Source organism: Hordeum vulgare, chromosome 2H (assembly GCF_904849725.1).
Source record: "Hordeum vulgare subsp. vulgare chromosome 2H, MorexV3_pseudomolecules_assembly, whole genome shotgun sequence".
Classification (NCBI taxonomy): Eukaryota; Viridiplantae; Streptophyta; class Magnoliopsida; order Poales; family Poaceae; genus Hordeum; species Hordeum vulgare.
In genome coordinates, this window is record NC_058519.1 from 443104394 (window position 1) to 443123741 (window position 19348).

Below are 19348 nucleotides of genomic sequence, written 5' to 3' on the forward strand. Positions count from 1 at the left end.
TGATGTCACCAGAATTCCGGGAATAGTGGAGAAGGTGACGTCATCGACAAATGATCTGGCGACTCAAGCAAATTGAGGAAGCTGGCGGCTTTTCACTCATTGAAGGAAAGAGGAGGTGATATGAGTCACCGAAGATAATAGTAAAGGTCTGTTGGCGTGAATAAATTCAAGTCAAACTGGGGCCTAATGTTGGGGATATTACCTGCGGTATGACCCGCCCTATTGGGACGGGTCAGGAAAGCGGCGACTCATACATACATGGTCAATATAAGCCTTGGCCCAGGCCTGAGGCGTGTTGGGAGATCTTTGTCAGAAGGCTGCCAGGGCCCATGAGCTAGATGGCGGTTCAGGATTGATGAAGAAGATAAGTCGCCAAGGAGTTTCCCTAGCTTGCCAAACACGGCGACTTAGAGATATGGAAGGCCACGATTTGTAACGTGGCCAGGACTTTGTAAACCCTAGGGCCTGGACCTGTATATAAAGTCGAGTCTCTAGGTAGATAGAAAAGTTAGAAATCATCGAGAGCTAGATAAGGCGAGTTACGCCCTCCATCTAATCGAATCCACCATCAATATACACAAAGCAAGACGTAGGCTTTTACCTCCACACGAGGGGCCGAACCTGGGTAAATCTGAGTCTCGCTTCCGCTCACTCCCTTTGAGTCGCCACCAAGGTGCGATGTCTCCTTCACTAAGTCCTTTCACGAGGACATCCGCCGTGACAAAACCACGACACATGATGTACGTCTTACGAGCACCAACTCTAGACCGTATCATCCATGCGGGGACCAATGGTGTGCCCGGAACACGTAAAAACGGCATAGTCGACATACCTGGCACGACCCCGTCATGAGAGTGACCACATATCACTCTAGCGCACTAGTAATGCGAGCTCTTTGCTAGCACCGACCAAAGTAATCAACAAAGCCCTATCCCATAAAGGGGTATCGTGGTCGCACATGTAAGGTTGGGACGGTCGACACATCATAAATCTAATCCCATTTCCGAAACCAGTCGCACGAAACCTTTCCGGTATACCACTTCTTTCTCAAGTGGTCATCCAACTCAACACCATCATCCTCGGGCATTAGTGGCACCCGACGGGGTTTTCGTAAAACCTTTGATATCACCTTTGCTTTACCATCATCATGCATATGCTCATCCTATGCGTAGCACTACTGTCTACTTGTCAACATTTATCAACGTGACCCTCATAGATGGTAAGGTCATGTTTACTGCAAGTGCTCTAGAGGAGCCATCGGTATCACCATACGGGGGTGTACCAACTAATCCTAACTACATGCATCGGAATAAAGTAATCAACATGTCATGCATAAAACATTTTCTCAAACATGGTCAAAGGGCTGCTTGCCTTGATCATCTAGGTATCCGAGGTCTTCAGGTCTTCGGGTCCAAGTCCTTCGTCAAACGAGTGATCTATCGTCGTAATAATAATAATAAGCACACTCAAAAACAAAGCACAAAATTATATTAGAAATGTTACCCTATTCTGGATAATTATACTTTAGTTTTAAAATTGTCAATTTCTGTTTTTGAGGTAAAAATGTATTTTTAAAGCTTCATTAACACAAGCTAAAAATACCTAACTAAGCTTTTTAATTAAAGTTGTGCATAAAAGTCTTTGCAAAAATTCATACAACAGAACTAACAAATTTTACATTTTTTTAGAGAAATTGTGGTGGAAAATATTTGAATTTAACTAAATATTTAATCTTGTAATTTTTTTAAAGACTGAGTTTAAAGAAAATAAGAAAAGGGCTCAGCCCCTGGCCTAGCTCGGCCAGCAGCTCGGCTGGCCCGACTGGCCAACCGGCAGCCCAGGCGCACGGGCGCCATCAGGTTTAAAACTGACGCGCGGGCCCTTGCGATCAGCAGCAGAGAGGGGAGAGAGGGGGTGAGACAGGCCGCCGACGGGTGGTGCCTACCTGTCGGGGTCGTCTTCCACCTTTGGACAAAGGGGAGGGGAGGCACGCCAGCGGCGGCTCCGACGCCCTCGTGGCCAGGTGAATGCAGAAACGGCACCGTGGCATCACCGCCTACCTGGTGTGGGCAGAAGGACCGACGGGGAGGACCTGAGTCACCTGCGATGACGTGGCCGCGATGGAGACTTTTCATGTGGTGGTAGAGATGGCTGCTACGGGCAGGGAAAAGCTCGGGGGAGAGGTGGAGAAGCTTCTTGAGCTCACTACGGTCATGGAGGAGGTGAGAGGAGCACGAGAGACGACCTGTAGCCCGAGATCGACGAAACTCCGAAGCGGCGGCGCCTTTGTCGATCTCGAGCACCGGGGCTCTCCTTGCTCAAGTGGAGTGGCTAGGGGCTCGATTGAGGGTCTGGAGGAAATGGGTGAGGTGCTGGAGTGAAGGGGGAGGGCCTATTTATAGGCCAGCAATGGTGGACCGAGCCGGAGAGCGCCGGTGGTTTCACCATGGCTGCAGGAGAGGGAGAGAGAGCTCGGGGCCGAAACCACGGTTTTCGTAGACGTGGTTTGAGACTCCAGAGACTCAACGGGAGGAGCAGGGACTTTGTGCGCGCGTGCTGCGGGGCCGCGCCCTACTAACCGAATCGGGCACACGGACACGCGTCACGTGAGTCAGTAGAGAGGGGGAGAAGGGGGCCCTGTTGGAATTATGCCCTAGAGGCAATGATAAATAAGTTATTATTATAATTTCTGTATCAAGATAATCGTTTATTATCCATGCTATAATTGTATCGAATGAAGACTTAGATACATGTGTGGATACATAGACAAAACACCGTCCCTAGCAAGCCTCTAGTTGGCTAGCCAGTTGATCAAGGATAGTCAGGGTCTTCTAAATATGTACAAGGTGTTGTTGCTTGATAACTGGATCACATCATTGGGAGAATCATGTGATGGACTAGACCCAAACTAATAGACGTAGCATGTTGATCGTGTCATTTTGTTGCTACTGTTTTCTGCGTGTCAAGTATTTATTCCTATGACCATGAGATCATATAACTCACTGACACCGGAGGGATGCTTTGTGTGTATCAAACGTCACAACGTAACTGGGTGGCTATAAAGATGATCTACAGGTATCTCCGAAGGTGTCCGTTGAGTTAGTATGGATCAAGACTGGGATTTGTCACTCTGTGTGACGGAGAGGTATCTCGGGGCCCACTCGGTAATACAACATCACACACAAGCCTTGCAAGCAATGTGACTTAGTGTAAGTTGCGGGATCTTGTATTACGGAAGGAGTAAAGAGACTTGCCAGTAAACGAGATTGCAATAGGTATGCGGATACTGACGATCGAATCTCGGGCAAGTAACATACCGAAGGACAAAGGGAATAACATACGGGATTATATGAATCCTTGGCACTGAGGTTCAAACGATAAGATCTTCATAGAATATGTAGGATCCAATATGGGCATCCAGGTCCCGCTATTGGATATTGACCGAGGAGTCCCTCGGGTCATGTCTACATAGTTCTCGAACCCGCAGGGTCTGCACACTTAAGGTTCGATGTTGTTTTATGCGTATTCTAGTTATATGGTTGGTTATCGAATGTTGTTCGGAGTCCCGGATGAGATCACGAACATCACGAGGGTTTTTGGAATGGTCCGGAAACGAAGATTGATATATAGGATGACCTCATTTGATTACTGGAAGGTTTTCGGAGTTACCGGGAATGACGAATGGGTTCCGGGAGTTCACCGGGGGGTCAGCCCACCCCGGGGAAGCCCATAGGCCTTAGGGGTGCCACACCAGCCCTTAGTGGGCTGGTGGGCAAGCCCAGACAGGCCTCTGCGCACGAGATAAGAAAATCAAAGAGAAAAAAAGGGGAAGTGGGAAGGAAAGGAAGGACTCCACCTTCCAATCCTAGTTGGACTAGGATTGGAGGAGGAATCCTCCTCCCCCCATCGGCCAAACCCCTTGGGGCCTCTTGAGCCCCAAGGCAAGGATCCTCCCCTCCCCCCTATATATACGGAGGTTTTAGGGCTGATTTGAGACAACTTTGCCACGGCAGCCCGACCACATACCTCCACGGTTTTTCCTCTAGATCGCGTTTCCGCGGAGCTTGGGCGGAGCCGTGCTGTGATATGATCACCACCAACCTCCGGAGCGCCGTCACGCTGCCGTAGAACTCATCTACCTCTCCGTCTCTCTTGCCGGATCAAGAAGGCCGAGATCATCATCGAGCTGTACGTGTGCTGAACGCGGAGGTGCCGTCCGTTCGGCACTAGATCGTGGGACGGATCGCGGGACGGTTCACGGGGCGGATCGAGGGACGTGAGGACGTTCCACTACATCAACCGCGTTTATTAACGCTTCTGCTGTACGATCTACAAAGGTACGTAGATCGGAAATCCCCTCTCGTAGATGGACATCACCATGATAGGTATTCGTGCGCATAGGAAATTTTTTGTTTCCCATGCGACGTTCCCCAACAGTGGCATCATGAGCTAGGTTCATGCGTAGATGTCTTCTCGAGTAGAACACAAAAGTTTTTGTGGGCGGTGATGTGCGATTTTCTTTACTCCTTAGTCTTTTCTTGATTCTGTGGTATTGTTGGATCGAAGCGGCTCGGACCGACATTACTCATACGCTTACGAGAGACTGGTTTCATCGCTACGAGTAACTCCGTTGCTCAAAGATGACTGGCGAGTGTCGGTTTCTCCAACTTTAGTTGAATTGGAATTGACCGAGGAGGTCCTTGGATGAGGTTAAATAGCAACTAATATATCTCTGTTGTGGTGTTTGCGTAAGTAAGATGCGATCCTACTAGATACCCATGGTCACCATGTAAAACATGCAACAACAATTAGAGGATGTCTAACTTGTTTTTGCAGGGTATGCTTGTGATGTGATATGGCCAACGATGTGATGTGATATATTGGATGTATGAGATGATCATGTTGTAATAGATAATATCGACTTGCACGTCGATGGTACGGCAACCGACAGGAGCCATAGGGTTGTCTTTAAACTAACGTTTGTGCTTGCAGATGCGTTTACTATATTGCTAGGATGTAGCTTTAGTAGTAATAGCATGATTAGCACGACAACCCCGATGGAGACACGTTGATGGAGATCATGGTGTGGCGCCGGTGACAAAGAAGATCGTGCCGGTGCTTTGGTGATGGAGATCAAGAAACACGTGCTGATGGCCATATCATGTCACTTATGAATTGCATGTGATGTTAATCCTTTTATGCACCTTATTTTGCTTAGAACGACGGTAGCATTATGAGGTGATCTCTCACTAAAATTTCAAGACGAAATTGTGTTCTCCCCGACTGTGCACCATTGCTACAGTTTGTCGTTTCGAGACACCACGTGATGATCAGGTGTGATAGACTCAACGTTCATATACAACGGGTGCAAAACAGTTGCACACGCGGAACACTCGTGTTAAGCTTGGCGAGCCTAGCATCTGCAGACAAGGCCTCGGAACACATGAGACCGAAAGGTCGATCATGAATCATATAGTTGATATAATTAGCATAGGGATGCTTACCACTGAAACTATCCTCAACTCACGTGATGATCGGACTTGAGCTAGTAGAGTTGGATCATGAACCACTCAAATGACTAGAGAGATGTACTTTTTGAGTGGGAGTTTAGCAAGTAATTTGATTAAACTAAACTTTAATTATCTTGGACATAGTCTAAGTCCACTTTGAATATATTTGTGTTGTAGATCATGGCTCACGCGACAGTCACCCTGAATTTTAATACGTTCCTAGAGAAAGCTAAGTTGAAAGATGATGGAAGCAACTTTGTAGACTTGGCTCGTAATCTTAAGTTGATCCTACAAGCTGGGAAAAAGGATGATGTCATTGATGCTGCGCTAGGAGATGAACCACCCGCTACGGCTGACCGAGATGTTAAGAACACTTGGTTATCACGTAAGGAGGACTACTCAGTAGTTCAATGTGCAGTCTTATATGGCTTAGAACCGGGACTTCAATGTCGCTTTGAGCATCATGGAGCATATGATATGTTCCAGGAGTTGAAGTTTATCTTTCAGAAGAACGCCCGGATCGAGAGGTATGAGACCTCCGATAAATTATATGCTTGCATGATGGAGGAGAATTCGTCTGTCAGTGAACACGTGCTCAAAATGTCTGGGTACTCAAACCGTCTAGCTGAGCTGGGGATTGAACTCCCGCAAGAGGCTATCACTGACAGAATTCTTCAATCACTGCCGCCAAGCTATAAGGGCTTTGTGTTGAACTACAACATGCAAGGGATGAACAAGTCACCCGGCGAGTTGTTTGCGATGCTGAAAGTCGCACAGTCAGAACTCCGTAAAGAACATCAAGTGTTGATGGTGAATAAGACCACTAGTTTCAAGAGAAACGGCAAAGGAAAGAAGGGTAATTCAAAGAAGAGCGGCAAACCTGTTACCAATCCAACGAACAAACCCAAAGCTGGACCTAAGCCTGAAACAGAGTGCTATTATTGCAAGGGTATGGGTCACTGGAAGCGCAACTGCCCCAAGTATCTGGCTGATAAGAAGGCGGCCAAAGAAAAATTAGGTATATTTGATATACATGTTATTGATGTGTACTTAACCAGCTCTCGTAGTAGTGCCTGGGTATTCGATACCGGTTTTGTTGCTCATATTTGCAACTCGAAACAGGAACTGCGGAATAGGCGAAGGCTGGCGAAAGATGAAGTGACGATGCGCGTGGGAAATGGTTCCAAGGTTGATGCAATCACCGTCGGCATAGTTTCACTTCAGTTACCATCAGGATTAGTTATGAACTTGAATAATTGTTATTTAGTGCCTGCGTTGAGCATGAACATTATATCTGGATCTTGTTTATTGCGAGACGGTTACTCGTTTAAGTCACAGAATAATGGTTGTTCTATTTCTATGAGTAATATATTTTATGGTCATGCACCCAATGTGAGAGGATTGTTCATATTAAATCTTGATAGTGATAATACACATATACATAACATTGAGACCAAAACAGTAAGAGTTAACAATGATAGCACCATGTTTTTGTGGCACCGCTGCTTAGGTCATATTGGTGTAAAGCGCATGAAGAAACTCCATACCGATGGACTTTTGGAGTCACTTGACTTTTATTCACTTGACACGTGCGAACCATGCCTCACGGGCAAGATGACTAAAACTCCGTTCTCCGGAACAATGGAGCGTGCAAGTGACTTGTTGGAAATCATACATACCGATGTGTGTGGTCCGATGAGCGTGGAGGCACGCGGCGGATATCGTTATTTTCTCACCTTCACTGACGATTTGAGTAGATATGGTTATGTCTACTTAATGAAGCACAAGTATGAAACATTTGAAAAGTTCAAGCAATTTTAGAGTGAAGTTGAAAATCATCATAACAAGAAGATCAAATTCCTACGGTCTGATCGTGGGGGTGAATATCTGAGTTTCGAGTTTCGTGCTCACTTAAGACAATGTGGAATTGTTTCACAGTTGACACCGCCTGGAACACCACAGCGTAATGGTGTGTCTGAACGTCGTAATCATACTTTATTGGAGGTGGTGCGATCTATGATGTCTCTTACCGATTTGCCGTTATCATTTTGGGGTTATGCATTAGAAACAACTGCATTCACTTTAAATAGGGCACCATCAAAATCCGTTGAGACGACACCATACGAACTGTGGTATGGCAAAAGACCAAAGTTGTCGTTTCTTAAAGTTTGGGGATGTGATGCTTATGTCAAAAAGCTTCAGCCTGAAAAGCTGGAACCCAAAGCGGAAAAGTGCATCTTCATAGGTTACCCGAAAGAGACAGTTGGGTACACCTTCTATCTCAAATTCGAGGGCAAAGTGTTTGTTGCTAAGAATGGAGCTTTTCTCGAGAAGGAGTTTCTCTCAAGAGAATTGAGTGGGAGGAAGATAGAACTTGATGAGGTTGTTGAACCTCTCATCCCTCTGGATGGTGGCGCAGGGCAAGGGGAAACCCATGTCATTGCGACGCCGGTTGAGGAGGAAGTTAATGACGATGACCATGAAACACCGGATCAAGTTCCTATCGAGCCTCCCAGGTCGACGAGACCGCGTACTACTCGAGAGTGGTACGGTAATCCCGTCTTATCAATCATGTTGTTAGACAACAATGAGCCTGCGAATTATGAAGAAGCAATGGTGGCCCCGGATTCCAACAAATGGCTGGAGACCATGAAGTCCGAGATAGGATCCATGTATGAAAACAAAGTGTGGACTTTGGAAGTACTACCTGAGGGCCACAAGGCTATTCAGAACAAATGGATCTTTAAGAAGAAGACTGACGCTGACGGTAATGTGACCGTTTAGAAAGCTCGACTTGTGGCAAAGGGTTTTTCACAAGTTCAAGGAGTTGACTACGATGAGACATTCTCACCCGTAGCGATGCTTAAGTCAGTCAGAATCATGTTAGCAATAGCTTCATTTTTCGATTATGAAATCTAGCAGATGGATGTCAAAACGGCGTTCCTTAACGGTTTCCTTAAGGAAGAGTTGTGTATGATGCAACCCGAAGGTTTTGTCGATCCTAAAAATGCTAACAAAGTATGCAAGCTCCAGCGATCCATTTATGGACTCGTGCAAGCATCTCGGAGTTCGAATAAACGCTTTGATGAGGTGATCAAAGCATTTGGGTTTATACAAGTGGTTGGAGAATCTTGTATTTACAAGAAAGTGAGTGGGAGCTCGTTGGCGTTTCTAATATTATATGTGGATGACATATTACTGATTGGAAATAACGTGGAGTTTTTGGAGAGCATAAAGGATTACTTGAATAAAAGTTTCTCTATGAAGGACCTAGGAGAAGCTGCTTACATTCTAGGCATGAAGATCTATAGGGATAGATCAAAACGCCTGATAGGACTTTCACAAAGCACATACCTTGATAAAGTTTTGAAGAGGTTCAAAATGGAACAGTCCAAGAAGGGGTTCTTGCCAGTTTTACAAGGTACGAGATTGAGTAAGACTCAGTGCCCAGCAACTGATAAAGATAGAGAGCATATGAGCATCGTCCCCTATGCTTCAGCCATAGGTTCTATCATGTATGCAATGTTGTGCACTAGACCGGACGTTAGCCTGGCCATAAGTATGGCAGGTAGGTTCCAGAGTAATCCAGGAGTGGATCACTGGACGGCGGTCAAGAATATCCTGAAGTACCTGAAAAGGACTAAGGAGATGTTTCTCGTGTATGGAGGTGACGAAGAGCTCGCCATAAAAGGTTACGTCGATGCAAGCTTTGACACAGATCCGGACGACTCTAAGTCGCATACCGGATACGTATTTATTCTTAATGGGTGTGCGGTAAGCTGGTGCAGTTCCAAGCAAAGCATCGTAGCTGATTCTACATGTGAAGCGGAGTACATGGCTACCTCGGAGGCGGCTAAGGAGGGTGTCTGCATGAAGCAGTTCATGACGGATCTTGGAGTGGTGCCAAGCGCACTGAATCCAATAACCTTGTTCTATGACAACACGGGTGCCATTGCCTTAGCAAAGGAACCACAGTTTCACAAGAAGACTAGACACATCAAACGACGCTTCAACCTCATCCGCGACTACGTCGAAGGGGAGGACGTAAATATATGCAAAGTGCACACGGATCTGAATGTAGCACACCCGCTGACTAAACCTCTTCCACAGGCAAAGCATGATCAACACCAGAACTGTATGGGTGTTAGATTTATTACAATGTAATTCGCATGGTGATGTGAGGGCTAGATTATTGACTGTAGTGCAAGTGGGAGACTGTTGGAATTATGCCCTAGAGGCAATGATAAATAAGTTATTATTATAATTCCTGTATCAAGATAATCGTTTATTATCCATGCTATAATTGTATTGAATGAAGATTTAGATACATGTGTGGATACATAGACAAAACACCGTCCCTAGCAAGCCTCTAGTTGGCTAGCCAGTTGATCAAGGATAGTCAGGGTCTTCTGACTATGTACAAGGTGTTGTTGTTTGATAACTGGATCACATCATCGGGAGAATCATGTGATGGACTAGACCCAAACTAATAGATGTAGCATGTTGATCGTGTCATTTTGTTGCTACTGTTTCCTGCGTGTCAAGTATTTATTCCTATGACCATGAGATCATATAACTCACTGACACGGGAGGAATGCTTTGTGTGTATCAAACATCACAACGTAACTGGGTGGCTATAAAGATGTTCTACAGGTATCTCCGAAGGTGTCCGTTGAGTTAGTATGGATCAAGACTGGGATTTGTCACTCCGTGTGACGGAGAGGTATCTCGGGGCCCACTCGGTAATACAACATCACACACAAGCCTATCAAGCAATGTGACTTAGTGTAAGTTGCGGGATCTTGTATGGTTGGTTACCGAATGTTGTTCGGAGTCTCGGATGGGATCACGGACATCATGAGGGTTTTCGGAATGGTCCGGAAACGAAGATTGATATATAGGATGACCTCATTTGATTACCGGAAGGTTTTCGGAGTTACCGGGAATGTACCGGGAATGACGAATGGGTTCCGGGAGTTCACCGGGGGGGCAGCCCACCCCGGGGAAGCCCATAGGCCTTAGGGGTGCCACACCAGCCCTTAGTGGGCTGGTGGGCAAGCCCAGAGAGGCCCCTCCGCAGGAGATAAGAAAATCAAAGAGAAAAGAAAAAAAGGGAAGTGGGAAGGAAGGGAAGGACTCCACCTTCCAATCCTAGTTGGACTAGGATTGGAGGAGGAATCCTCCTCCCCCCCCCCCATCGGCCGAACCCCTTGGGGTCTCTTGAGACCCAAGGCAAGGCTCCTCCCCTCCCCCTATATATACGGAGGTTTTAGGGCTGATTTGAGACAACTTTTCCACGGCAGCCCGACCACATACCTCCACGGTTTTTCCTCTAGATCGCGATTCCACGGAGCTCGGGCGGAGCCCCGCTGAGATTAGATCACCACCAACCTCTGGAGCGTCGTCACGCTGCCAAAGAACTCATCTACCTCTCTGTCTCTCTTGCTGGATCAAGAAGGCCGAGATCATCGTCGAGCTGTACGTGTGCTGAACGCGGAGGTGCCGTCCGTTCGACACTAGATCGTGGGACGGATCGCGGGACGGTTTGCGGGGCAGATCGAGGGATGTGAGGACGTTCCACTACATCAACCGCGTTTATTAACGCTTCTGCTGTACGATCTACAAAGGTACGTAGATCGGAAATCCCCTCTCGTAGATGGACATCACCATGATAGGTCTTCGTGCGCGTAGGAAATTTTTTGTTTTCGATGCGACGTTCCCCAACAGGCCCTGAGGCTGCCCTGAGTCGGATGGTTGTCGGGGACGTGGTGATACATCGAGGTGAGGTGAGAACCGGCTAGGGTTAGCCTCCCTTCACTCGGGTGCGCCCTGTAGCGCATCCAGAGCGCAATTTTGGCATGTCACGGCATGCTGGCGCGCTCTATCGTACTTTGGCCCTATCTGGTGTGTCTGGGGGTGACTTAGATGCCCCTTGGTTACTAGGAACCGAGAAGAGCAAGGCTGGTCAAAGGAGGGTGCTTTAAGAGATGCTGTCAGCTTTGAACCAGAAACTAAATTGGTGATTTTGGCTTACCCACATCGAACTAAGGATGGGCCACTCGTCTGAAGTTGAGGAGTGGTGTTGGCAACCTGTGGTGGGAGTTTGGAATGAAGGGAGTGGGTGTAGTGAGTGCTAGATGATGTTTGACCAATCTAGCTCAAGGTGTTTGATCTGTGTTTGGGATAGCTAAACATTTCCAATGAGGCTGAAAGTTAACAAGATTGGGTTTTAGGCAATATTAGGAGGCTCTACCAAATTTGAGCTTCATTGGACAAGTTTGACAATGTAAACTTGAAAACACCCCCAAATGAACAGTTATGCCTTCTTAAAAGGAAAGGTGAGCAAATTAATCCCCACAAAACCAATTATTTGCATGAACTCCTTATTCGGGGTAGTGAACAGTCCTGCAAAGTTTTAGGCCATTTGGACGAACTTTGCAATGTAGAGTTGCTCCAACTTGAATCTGGCCAGGGAGGGTTTTAGGATTATTTGGTGAACCAAACCACCTTGGAATGAGGTGAAACTTGGTATGCTCACCGAATATAGCTTGGGGAACATTGTAGAAGTTTCTGGAAATTTATTGAGAATATTTCCTTTGAAAATATTTCAAAAGGTCAAAACAGACAGAATAGGTTTTCAAATATTTTCTCAAATATTTTGAACATAAATAGGGGTTGAAAACCTTATGTATGAAAAATATATGTCCTCTCAGTATTTCCAAATTTTCTCAAGTTTTTGTAAGGTAGAAAAATAATTTTCCATCCAGAAATATCATTTCTGGCTCAGAAAAGGACATGCAAATAAAATAGAAAAATATTTTATAAAATAATTATTTCATGATTTTGAAAAGTTATAACAGTGCTAAAATCAGAATATAATCTTTGGGTAAAGGCACCCCCTTGAAATCAGGGAATTGTAGTGCAAACCCCAAAGCAAGGTTTTTAAATTAACAAAATGAGAAGGATTTTTATAAAAAAAACATGTTATAAAAATTATTTTTAGATCCACACACCCAAACATACATACAATCAATGACAATCATGACACTCATAGCATTTTCTTGAAACGTTTTAATAAACTCCAAATTTGAAAAGACTACAGTTGAGGCAAAGTGAAAACAGGGTGTGACAATGTAGTTCTCAAACTAAGCAATATTTATATTTTTATTGAACTTTCAAATATATTTGAGACAGTTTATTGTTTACTTATATTTTTATTGAAACATATGTAACAAAAAGAAAATCAAAAATGATTGTAAGCCTACTACACGGATGAAAAATTCAAATAGAAAAAAAAGCTGACATGATATTTAAATAGATAAAATACGAACAAAACGCATCCGTTGCGACTGTCTGGCTGAAGTTGCTACAAACCTGTTCATACTTTTGCCTACTTAGCAATTTCCGCACCTCGAAATACCTCAGACTTTTTTAGAACAGATCCCATTGTTATGAAAAGCAAATTACTATTTTCATTAACAGCATTTAACCATCCAGACAAGCTGGATAGAAAGATTAAGAAAATAATAGTTCAAAATAATCTGTGGTACTGTCAAACCTATTTATTGCCACACATCATTTCTCACCTCCCACCTTGCAGCATTCACTCACTCAACCCCCCCCCCCCCCCCCCCCCCCTCTCTCTCTCTCCCCTCTCTCTCTCTTTCTCTCTCTCGAGCTCAGGCAACAACATGCACCCGGACACCTCCGTTGCCGCGGTGGTTTGTGCAGCTGCTGTGCTGCTCATCATCAATGGCTGCCTCTCCATGGCCATGGTGGAGGACAAGATCACGGTGCTGCCGGGGCAGCCACCGGTGAGCTTCGCGCAGTACTCCGGATACGTGGAGGTGGACGCCGTGAGGAAGAGGTCGCTCTTCTACTACTTCGCCGAGGCAGAGCTAGATCCGGCCACCAAGCCCCTCGTCCTCTGGTTAAATGGAGGTAAATTTAGTGGCTGCCACAAGCTTCCCACTGTTTCATCTTATTGCATTATTGGTATTGAGGAGATCACACGAGGAAGAACAGTGTGAGTAGGCCAGAGCCAGAGGGTAAAGAAAATTAACAAATGTTGAGAGAGAGAGTAGATTTTTCTGTGCTAATGCGCCTGCAGCCAAGGACTTTTACTTGGATCATACATCGAAAAGATAACTTTTCCTAATTGGATTCTTGAAAGAAGATATATACTAAGTGTCCCAACTGTTGATGGAAGGGGACTTTTTACGTTTTAAATTTTGATGTTCTTGTTGTAGAATGTGTTTTTGTTAGGATTGACTGCATAATATCGTGAAATGGTATTAATGCTGGGGGGATCTCGCCTTATTTATTACCAAGATTCCTTTGTCTCTTTGTCGTAGGGGTTCTGATGATGTCTATGCATGTGTGCTTTGTGTAGGACCCGGATGTTCATCTGTGGGGGTGGGAGCATTTTCAGAGAATGGGCCATTCAGGCCCAGTGGCAATGCCCTTGTGAGCAATGAGTATAGCTGGAACAAAGGTGGGCATTTTGTCTCTTGTAAAAGTTGCATCCACAAAAGCAGCCTCTAGGTGCCTTTGATTCGTCCTCTTTTTTGTTGGTCCTATTTTCGTTGGTGCAAGAAAAAAGAAAGCTCACAGGAATTTTTACCACAATTGAATTGCTCTTCTTGATATCTGTTGCCTTGTTTCAGAAGCCAACATGCTCTATCTGGAGAGCCCTGCAGGGGTGGGCTTCTCCTACTCCACTGATCCTTCCTTCTATGGGGGTGTTGGTGACAGCATGACAGGTGTGATCTCCATGCTTCAAAAATTTTGTACTCCGTGTCATTATTATTTTCTGTGTAGGATTAACCTTCAAGGTTATTCCTTTTTGAGGGGTTAAAATATGTTGGCCCTAAATTTTGAAGCCAGGGACAATCTAAGATTCTTGGAAGGCTGGTTTGCCAAGTTCCCACAGTACAAGGGCAGGGACTTGTACGTCGCAGGAGAGAGCTATGCTGGTAGAGCCATTCTTCTTGTTCACCTTGTTGGTCCATTCTGAATTCATCCCTTCATGTTTTCTAACTACAATGATGATCACTTTTAAGGTCACTATGTTCCGCAACTAGGGCAGCGCATGGTTGAATTCAACGACAAGGAGAAGCTGTTCAATCTCAAAGGCATTGCTGTAAGTATTCCATTTACAAATCTTACAAAGATATGTTTACGAAAGGAAGCCTCCTCAATTTATAGTGTATAAACTTGCTCTCTTTTTCCCTCGTTGATCCAACAGTTGGGCAATCCTGTTCTCGAATTCTCGACTGACTTCAACTCGAGAGCCGAGTTCTTCTGGTCACATGGGCTGATATCGGATTCAACTTACAACGTCTTCACGACGGTTTGCAACTATTCACGGTATGTGAGCGAGTATTACCACGGCTCCATCAGCTCGGTTTGCGACAGGGTGATGAGCCAAGTGACCAGAGAAACTAGCAGATTTGTCGATAAGTACGATGTCACCCTGGACGTCTGCATTTCCTCAGTTTTGATGCAGTCCCAAATCCTCACCCCACACTCAAAGGTATCGTTTTTCAGCATTATCTCTGCTATTATATAAGGAGATGTAACCGTGTCATACTGTCATTGACGGACAAATTCTTCGCAGTCTACGGATCAAGTGAACACGGAGCTCGACGTGTGCGTCGAGGATGAGACAATGAACTACCTCAACCGAAAAGATGTGCAAAAGGCAATGCACGCTCAGCTCAACGGCGTGCCCAAGTGGACGGTCTGCAGCAGGTGTGAAGTTGCCTGTCTCATTTGTTAGGGCTTTTATCTGTATCTGCTACATAGTTGCATTTCCTTGAGAAAGGTTGTGATTTCACAAAGTGTTTGCTGCCCAATACAGTGTTCTTGAATACAAACAGCTGGACCTACAGATCCCGACCATCAACATCGTCGGCGCACTTGTCAAGTCCGGCATTCCGGTGCTAGTTTACAGGTAAAGAACCGAATATAGTTGTATCAATCAAACTCGCCACGGCAAGGGTGTCAGTTTAGAACCTGGCCTGATGTCTGTGCTCGTGGGTCTTTGTCCGCAGCGGTGATCAGGACTCGGTGATCCCCCTGACGGGCAGCAGGACGCTGGTGCACCGCCTGGCCAAGAGGCTCCGGCTGAACGCAACGGTGCCGTACCGGGTCTGGTTCCAAGGGAAGCAGGTGAGCTCCGGTCCATCTCCATCCTTGGAGTATAAATGTATAATAGTGGCAGGCCATCGTTAATTCGTTATGTCAAGCTCAAGCCATGGCTCTGGTGGCGAAACTGAAACTGAAGCGTTCTTCTCATCTTCTCCGGGATGTGCAGGTTGGTGGATGGACGCAGGTGTTCGGCGACGTTCTGTCCTTCGCGACCATCCGGGGAGCGTCGCACGAGGCGCCCTTCTCGCAGCCGGAGAGGTCCCTCGTGCTCTTCAGAGCTTTCCTCGCCAGCCGGCCGCTGCCAGAATCGTTCGAGTGACCTCAATTGGAGTACTATCTAGGAGTAGTAGTAGCGTCAATCGTCTTTCAAGGTTGGGAATCCAATCAAAAGGTATTCGCAAGTGTAATCAGTTACTCTCTCCGTTCACTATTATTATAAGATGTTTTGAATATTTTAATACGAACTATATACAAATTAAAATAAGTTAATAAACACATTAAAACATGTGTATATATATTTGATTTAAAAAGATACAATAAACCATCTTATAATGATGAATGAGAGAGTATATCGCAACTTCGCAAGGCGTGGAGGTGCACTGGAAATGTATGCGAATTCGGTTGGAGAATCACAGGTGATGTCTGTGTTTTCTTCAGTGCAGAGTACTGAATTTTACTCGGTTGCTACCTTTGCCGTCATACCGGGAAAAGCACTATGGAAATGAAATTGTACCACACGGATTCGCAAAAAAAAAATGAAATTGTACCACACGACTGAAATTTACTGGGAGCATGGTTTGCTGTGTACAATCAAAATGTCGTATGTGTAGATTCACATTGCCAAGAAGAAAAAATATGCAGGCCGTGACCGCAACTAAGATGATCTACATTTTGTTTGGAAACTAAGATTATTTGCAGAACTAAACACCAAGGGGTATAGGGATTGAATATTTAGAAGTAAAGAATAGATGCCTACTTAGCAAGTGGTTATACAGACTATCTACTCAGACTAAAAGGATGTGGGTACAAATCTTGAGAAATAAATACTTACATTCAAAGATATTGACCCAGGTCACTGCTAGACCTAATGATTCACTTTTTTGAAAGGGGTTAATGAAGATGAGGGTAACCTTCTTTTAGCGGGTGAGGTTTTTAGTTGCAATGGTATCACAACCAGATTCTAGGAGGACACGTGGCTTGAGGATACGTCTTTAGCCCTGCAATACACGTCCTTATATAATATTATATAACGTAAGAAAGATTATATTGTTACAATATTACATGCGGTACCTCTTAACATCCAATTCGGACGATCTCTAGTTGGAGAACGTTGGGATTACTGGATGCAATTGGTCACACGATTGATGGATGTTCAACTCTGTGACCAGCTCGATATTATTCACTCGAAATTATCTACGAATGATACTTTTTAGTGAAATCAATGTATATGGATTTAATTGACTCTGGTCCTCTTTCGAGATCATTGCATATTTGGAATATTAAAGTGCCGCTAAGAATTAACATATTCATGTGTTTTGTACATACGAGAGTTGTACTAATTGATAACTCACAAGTATAGGGGATCGCGTCAGTCTTCACGGATAGTATTTCACTCTAATTTATTGATTCGACACAATGGGAGCCAAAACATATTTATTGATTGTAACAGTTGAGTTGTCAATTTAACCGCACGTGGGATATCTCTGTGCACCAAGGATTTAGTAGCACAACAAATGATAGTACTACAATAACAAGGATAACAACAACAATAGTAGTAACTTAGCAAGATTCAGTACATGTAAAAGCGTAGACACATGGATCAGTGATGGATAATGATTTAGATGACATTGATCATGTAACAGTTACACACTAGAGTGACACAGAACTAACTCCAATTCATCAATATAATGTAGGAATATATTCCGTATATAGTCATACGTGCTTGCGATAAGAACTTGCATGACATCTTTTGTCCTACCCTACCATGGCAGCGGGTCCTATTGGAAACTAAGGGATATTAAGACCTCCTTTTAATAGAGAACCGGAACAGAGCATTAATACATAGTGAATATATGAACTCCTCAAACTACGGCAATAACATGAGAGAATCCCAATTATTGTTGCATTGGGGTATGCGAGTCAAGACACGTAATAGGTAACTACAACTTGCAAGATAGGATCCAAATCACTCTGATATTCAAGAAACATAATAGATTCGGATCTGAAATCATGACATTCGGGCCCTAGTGACAAACATTAAGCATAACAAAGTCATAGTAACATCAATCTTAGAAAATAGTGGATACTAGGGATCAAGCCCTATCAAACTAAGTAATCATGGCATTTTATTTTTCTTTGACTAAGGGAACAGAGAATAAACTTGGGGTACAGAGAGTTGTGAATACTCAATTCATCAATCACATGTCTTTCGAAAATGATCCATTAATAAGGTTGATCAAGTCTTATTAACTTTCGTTTTCGACAAACATGAAACCGAGGAATTTTTGTATATCACTAGGTTACCTCAATGGGGATTTGCATATCCCCAACAATAAGATTATAATATGTATTTTTCTTGGAAGTAGCTAGAGGGACGGTAAAATTTCCAATGATGACCGTGGGAATAGGCTCAATGACATTAATATTGTTAAACAAAGTTTGCTTCTTTAGAAAATGCACAGTATGTTGCTTGACATTAACATGATAAGTGACCTTGTTTTTGTTGCAATCAATAACAACCCTTGTAGTATTTAGAAAGGGTCTACCGAGGATGATCGACATATTGATGTCCTTGGGCATATCGAGAATAACAAAGTCTGTTAAGATAGTAACATTTGCAACCACAAGGGGGACATCCTCGCAAATTCCAATACTCCCTCCGTCGCGGTTTAGAAGGCATAGTTAAACTTGCGTGTGTTTCCAAAATAGACAAGGTTTAAGGCGCGGAAGCAATTACTCTTATTAGTTAGTACTAGTACTAGTCATGCATGCGCCCTCCCAATTTGCTGCTCACGCATTAGTACCAGTATTTTTTCAGTTGATTAGGCACATTAGCATCTACACCTGCTACATCTCACAACCAATCGATGACTACCTTGGTCCCAGATATTTTCAAGCGTGCCTTCTAAACCGTGATGGAGGGAGTAGGTAAGGAAGTGGATTTATCAACCATTTGCAAAGATATCTCAGTGGGTGTAAGCTTATCCAATTCAAGTTGTTTATAAAGGAAGAAAGGCATAACACTAACACCGGCTCCTAAATCATATAAAGCGGTTTTAACATAATTTCTTTTAATAGAGCAAAGTATTGTGGGTACACCCGTATCACCCCAACTTCTTAGTTATTCCACCATCAAAATAGTAATTAGCAAGCATAGTAGCAATTTCAGTATCACGTATCTTTCTTTTATTGGTAATAATATCCTTCATGTACTTAGCGTACACAGGCATTGATGGGGTCATAGTCCTAGGGTAGGGTCATAGGCCTGCCATACAGGTCCTACCCAGGGACTACCCCACACAAAGGACAGGGCCCTAAGTCTGTCCCGACTGGATTAAGGAGTCCCCATCATCCAGTCGGTAACAGATCCTCAATCATCCAGTCGGAGACTAGCATTCGGAAGATACCAAGCTAACCGACTGGATACACTCGGTACACCATAACCTCTCTCGAGGGAAACTGCCGTA

The 19348-nt window shown here is 44.4% G+C and overlaps 1 protein-coding gene across 1 annotated transcript; it reads left to right on the forward strand.

Moving 5' to 3' along the window:
• The first annotated feature begins 13152 nt into the window (after nt 1-13152).
• LOC123430225 (serine carboxypeptidase-like 45) lies at nt 13153-16120 on the forward strand. Its single transcript, XM_045114106.1, has 10 exons — nt 13153-13451; nt 13903-14004; nt 14177-14272; nt 14393-14485; nt 14573-14652; nt 14758-15045; nt 15130-15263; nt 15373-15465; nt 15566-15683; nt 15829-16120. Exons 1-10 carry the CDS (start codon nt 13202-13204, stop codon nt 15979-15981), a joined length of 1407 nt encoding a protein of 468 aa, XP_044970041.1. The 5' UTR covers nt 13153-13201; the 3' UTR covers nt 15982-16120.
• Nucleotides 16121-19348: the final 3228 nt, after the last annotated feature.

Excerpts from the sequence above, each read along its gene's own strand:
- LOC123430225 (XM_045114106.1), top strand. The coding sequence starts at position 13,202 with ATGCACCCGGACACCTCCGTTGCCGCGGTGGTTTGTGCAGCTGCTGTG. Across the intron at positions 14,486-14,572 it reads CGCAGGAGAGAGCTATGCTG|GTCACTATGTTCCGCAACTA; the intron begins GTAGAGCCATTC and ends ATCACTTTTAAG. Across the intron at positions 14,653-14,757 it reads TCAATCTCAAAGGCATTGCT|TTGGGCAATCCTGTTCTCGA; the intron begins GTAAGTATTCCA and ends TTGATCCAACAG.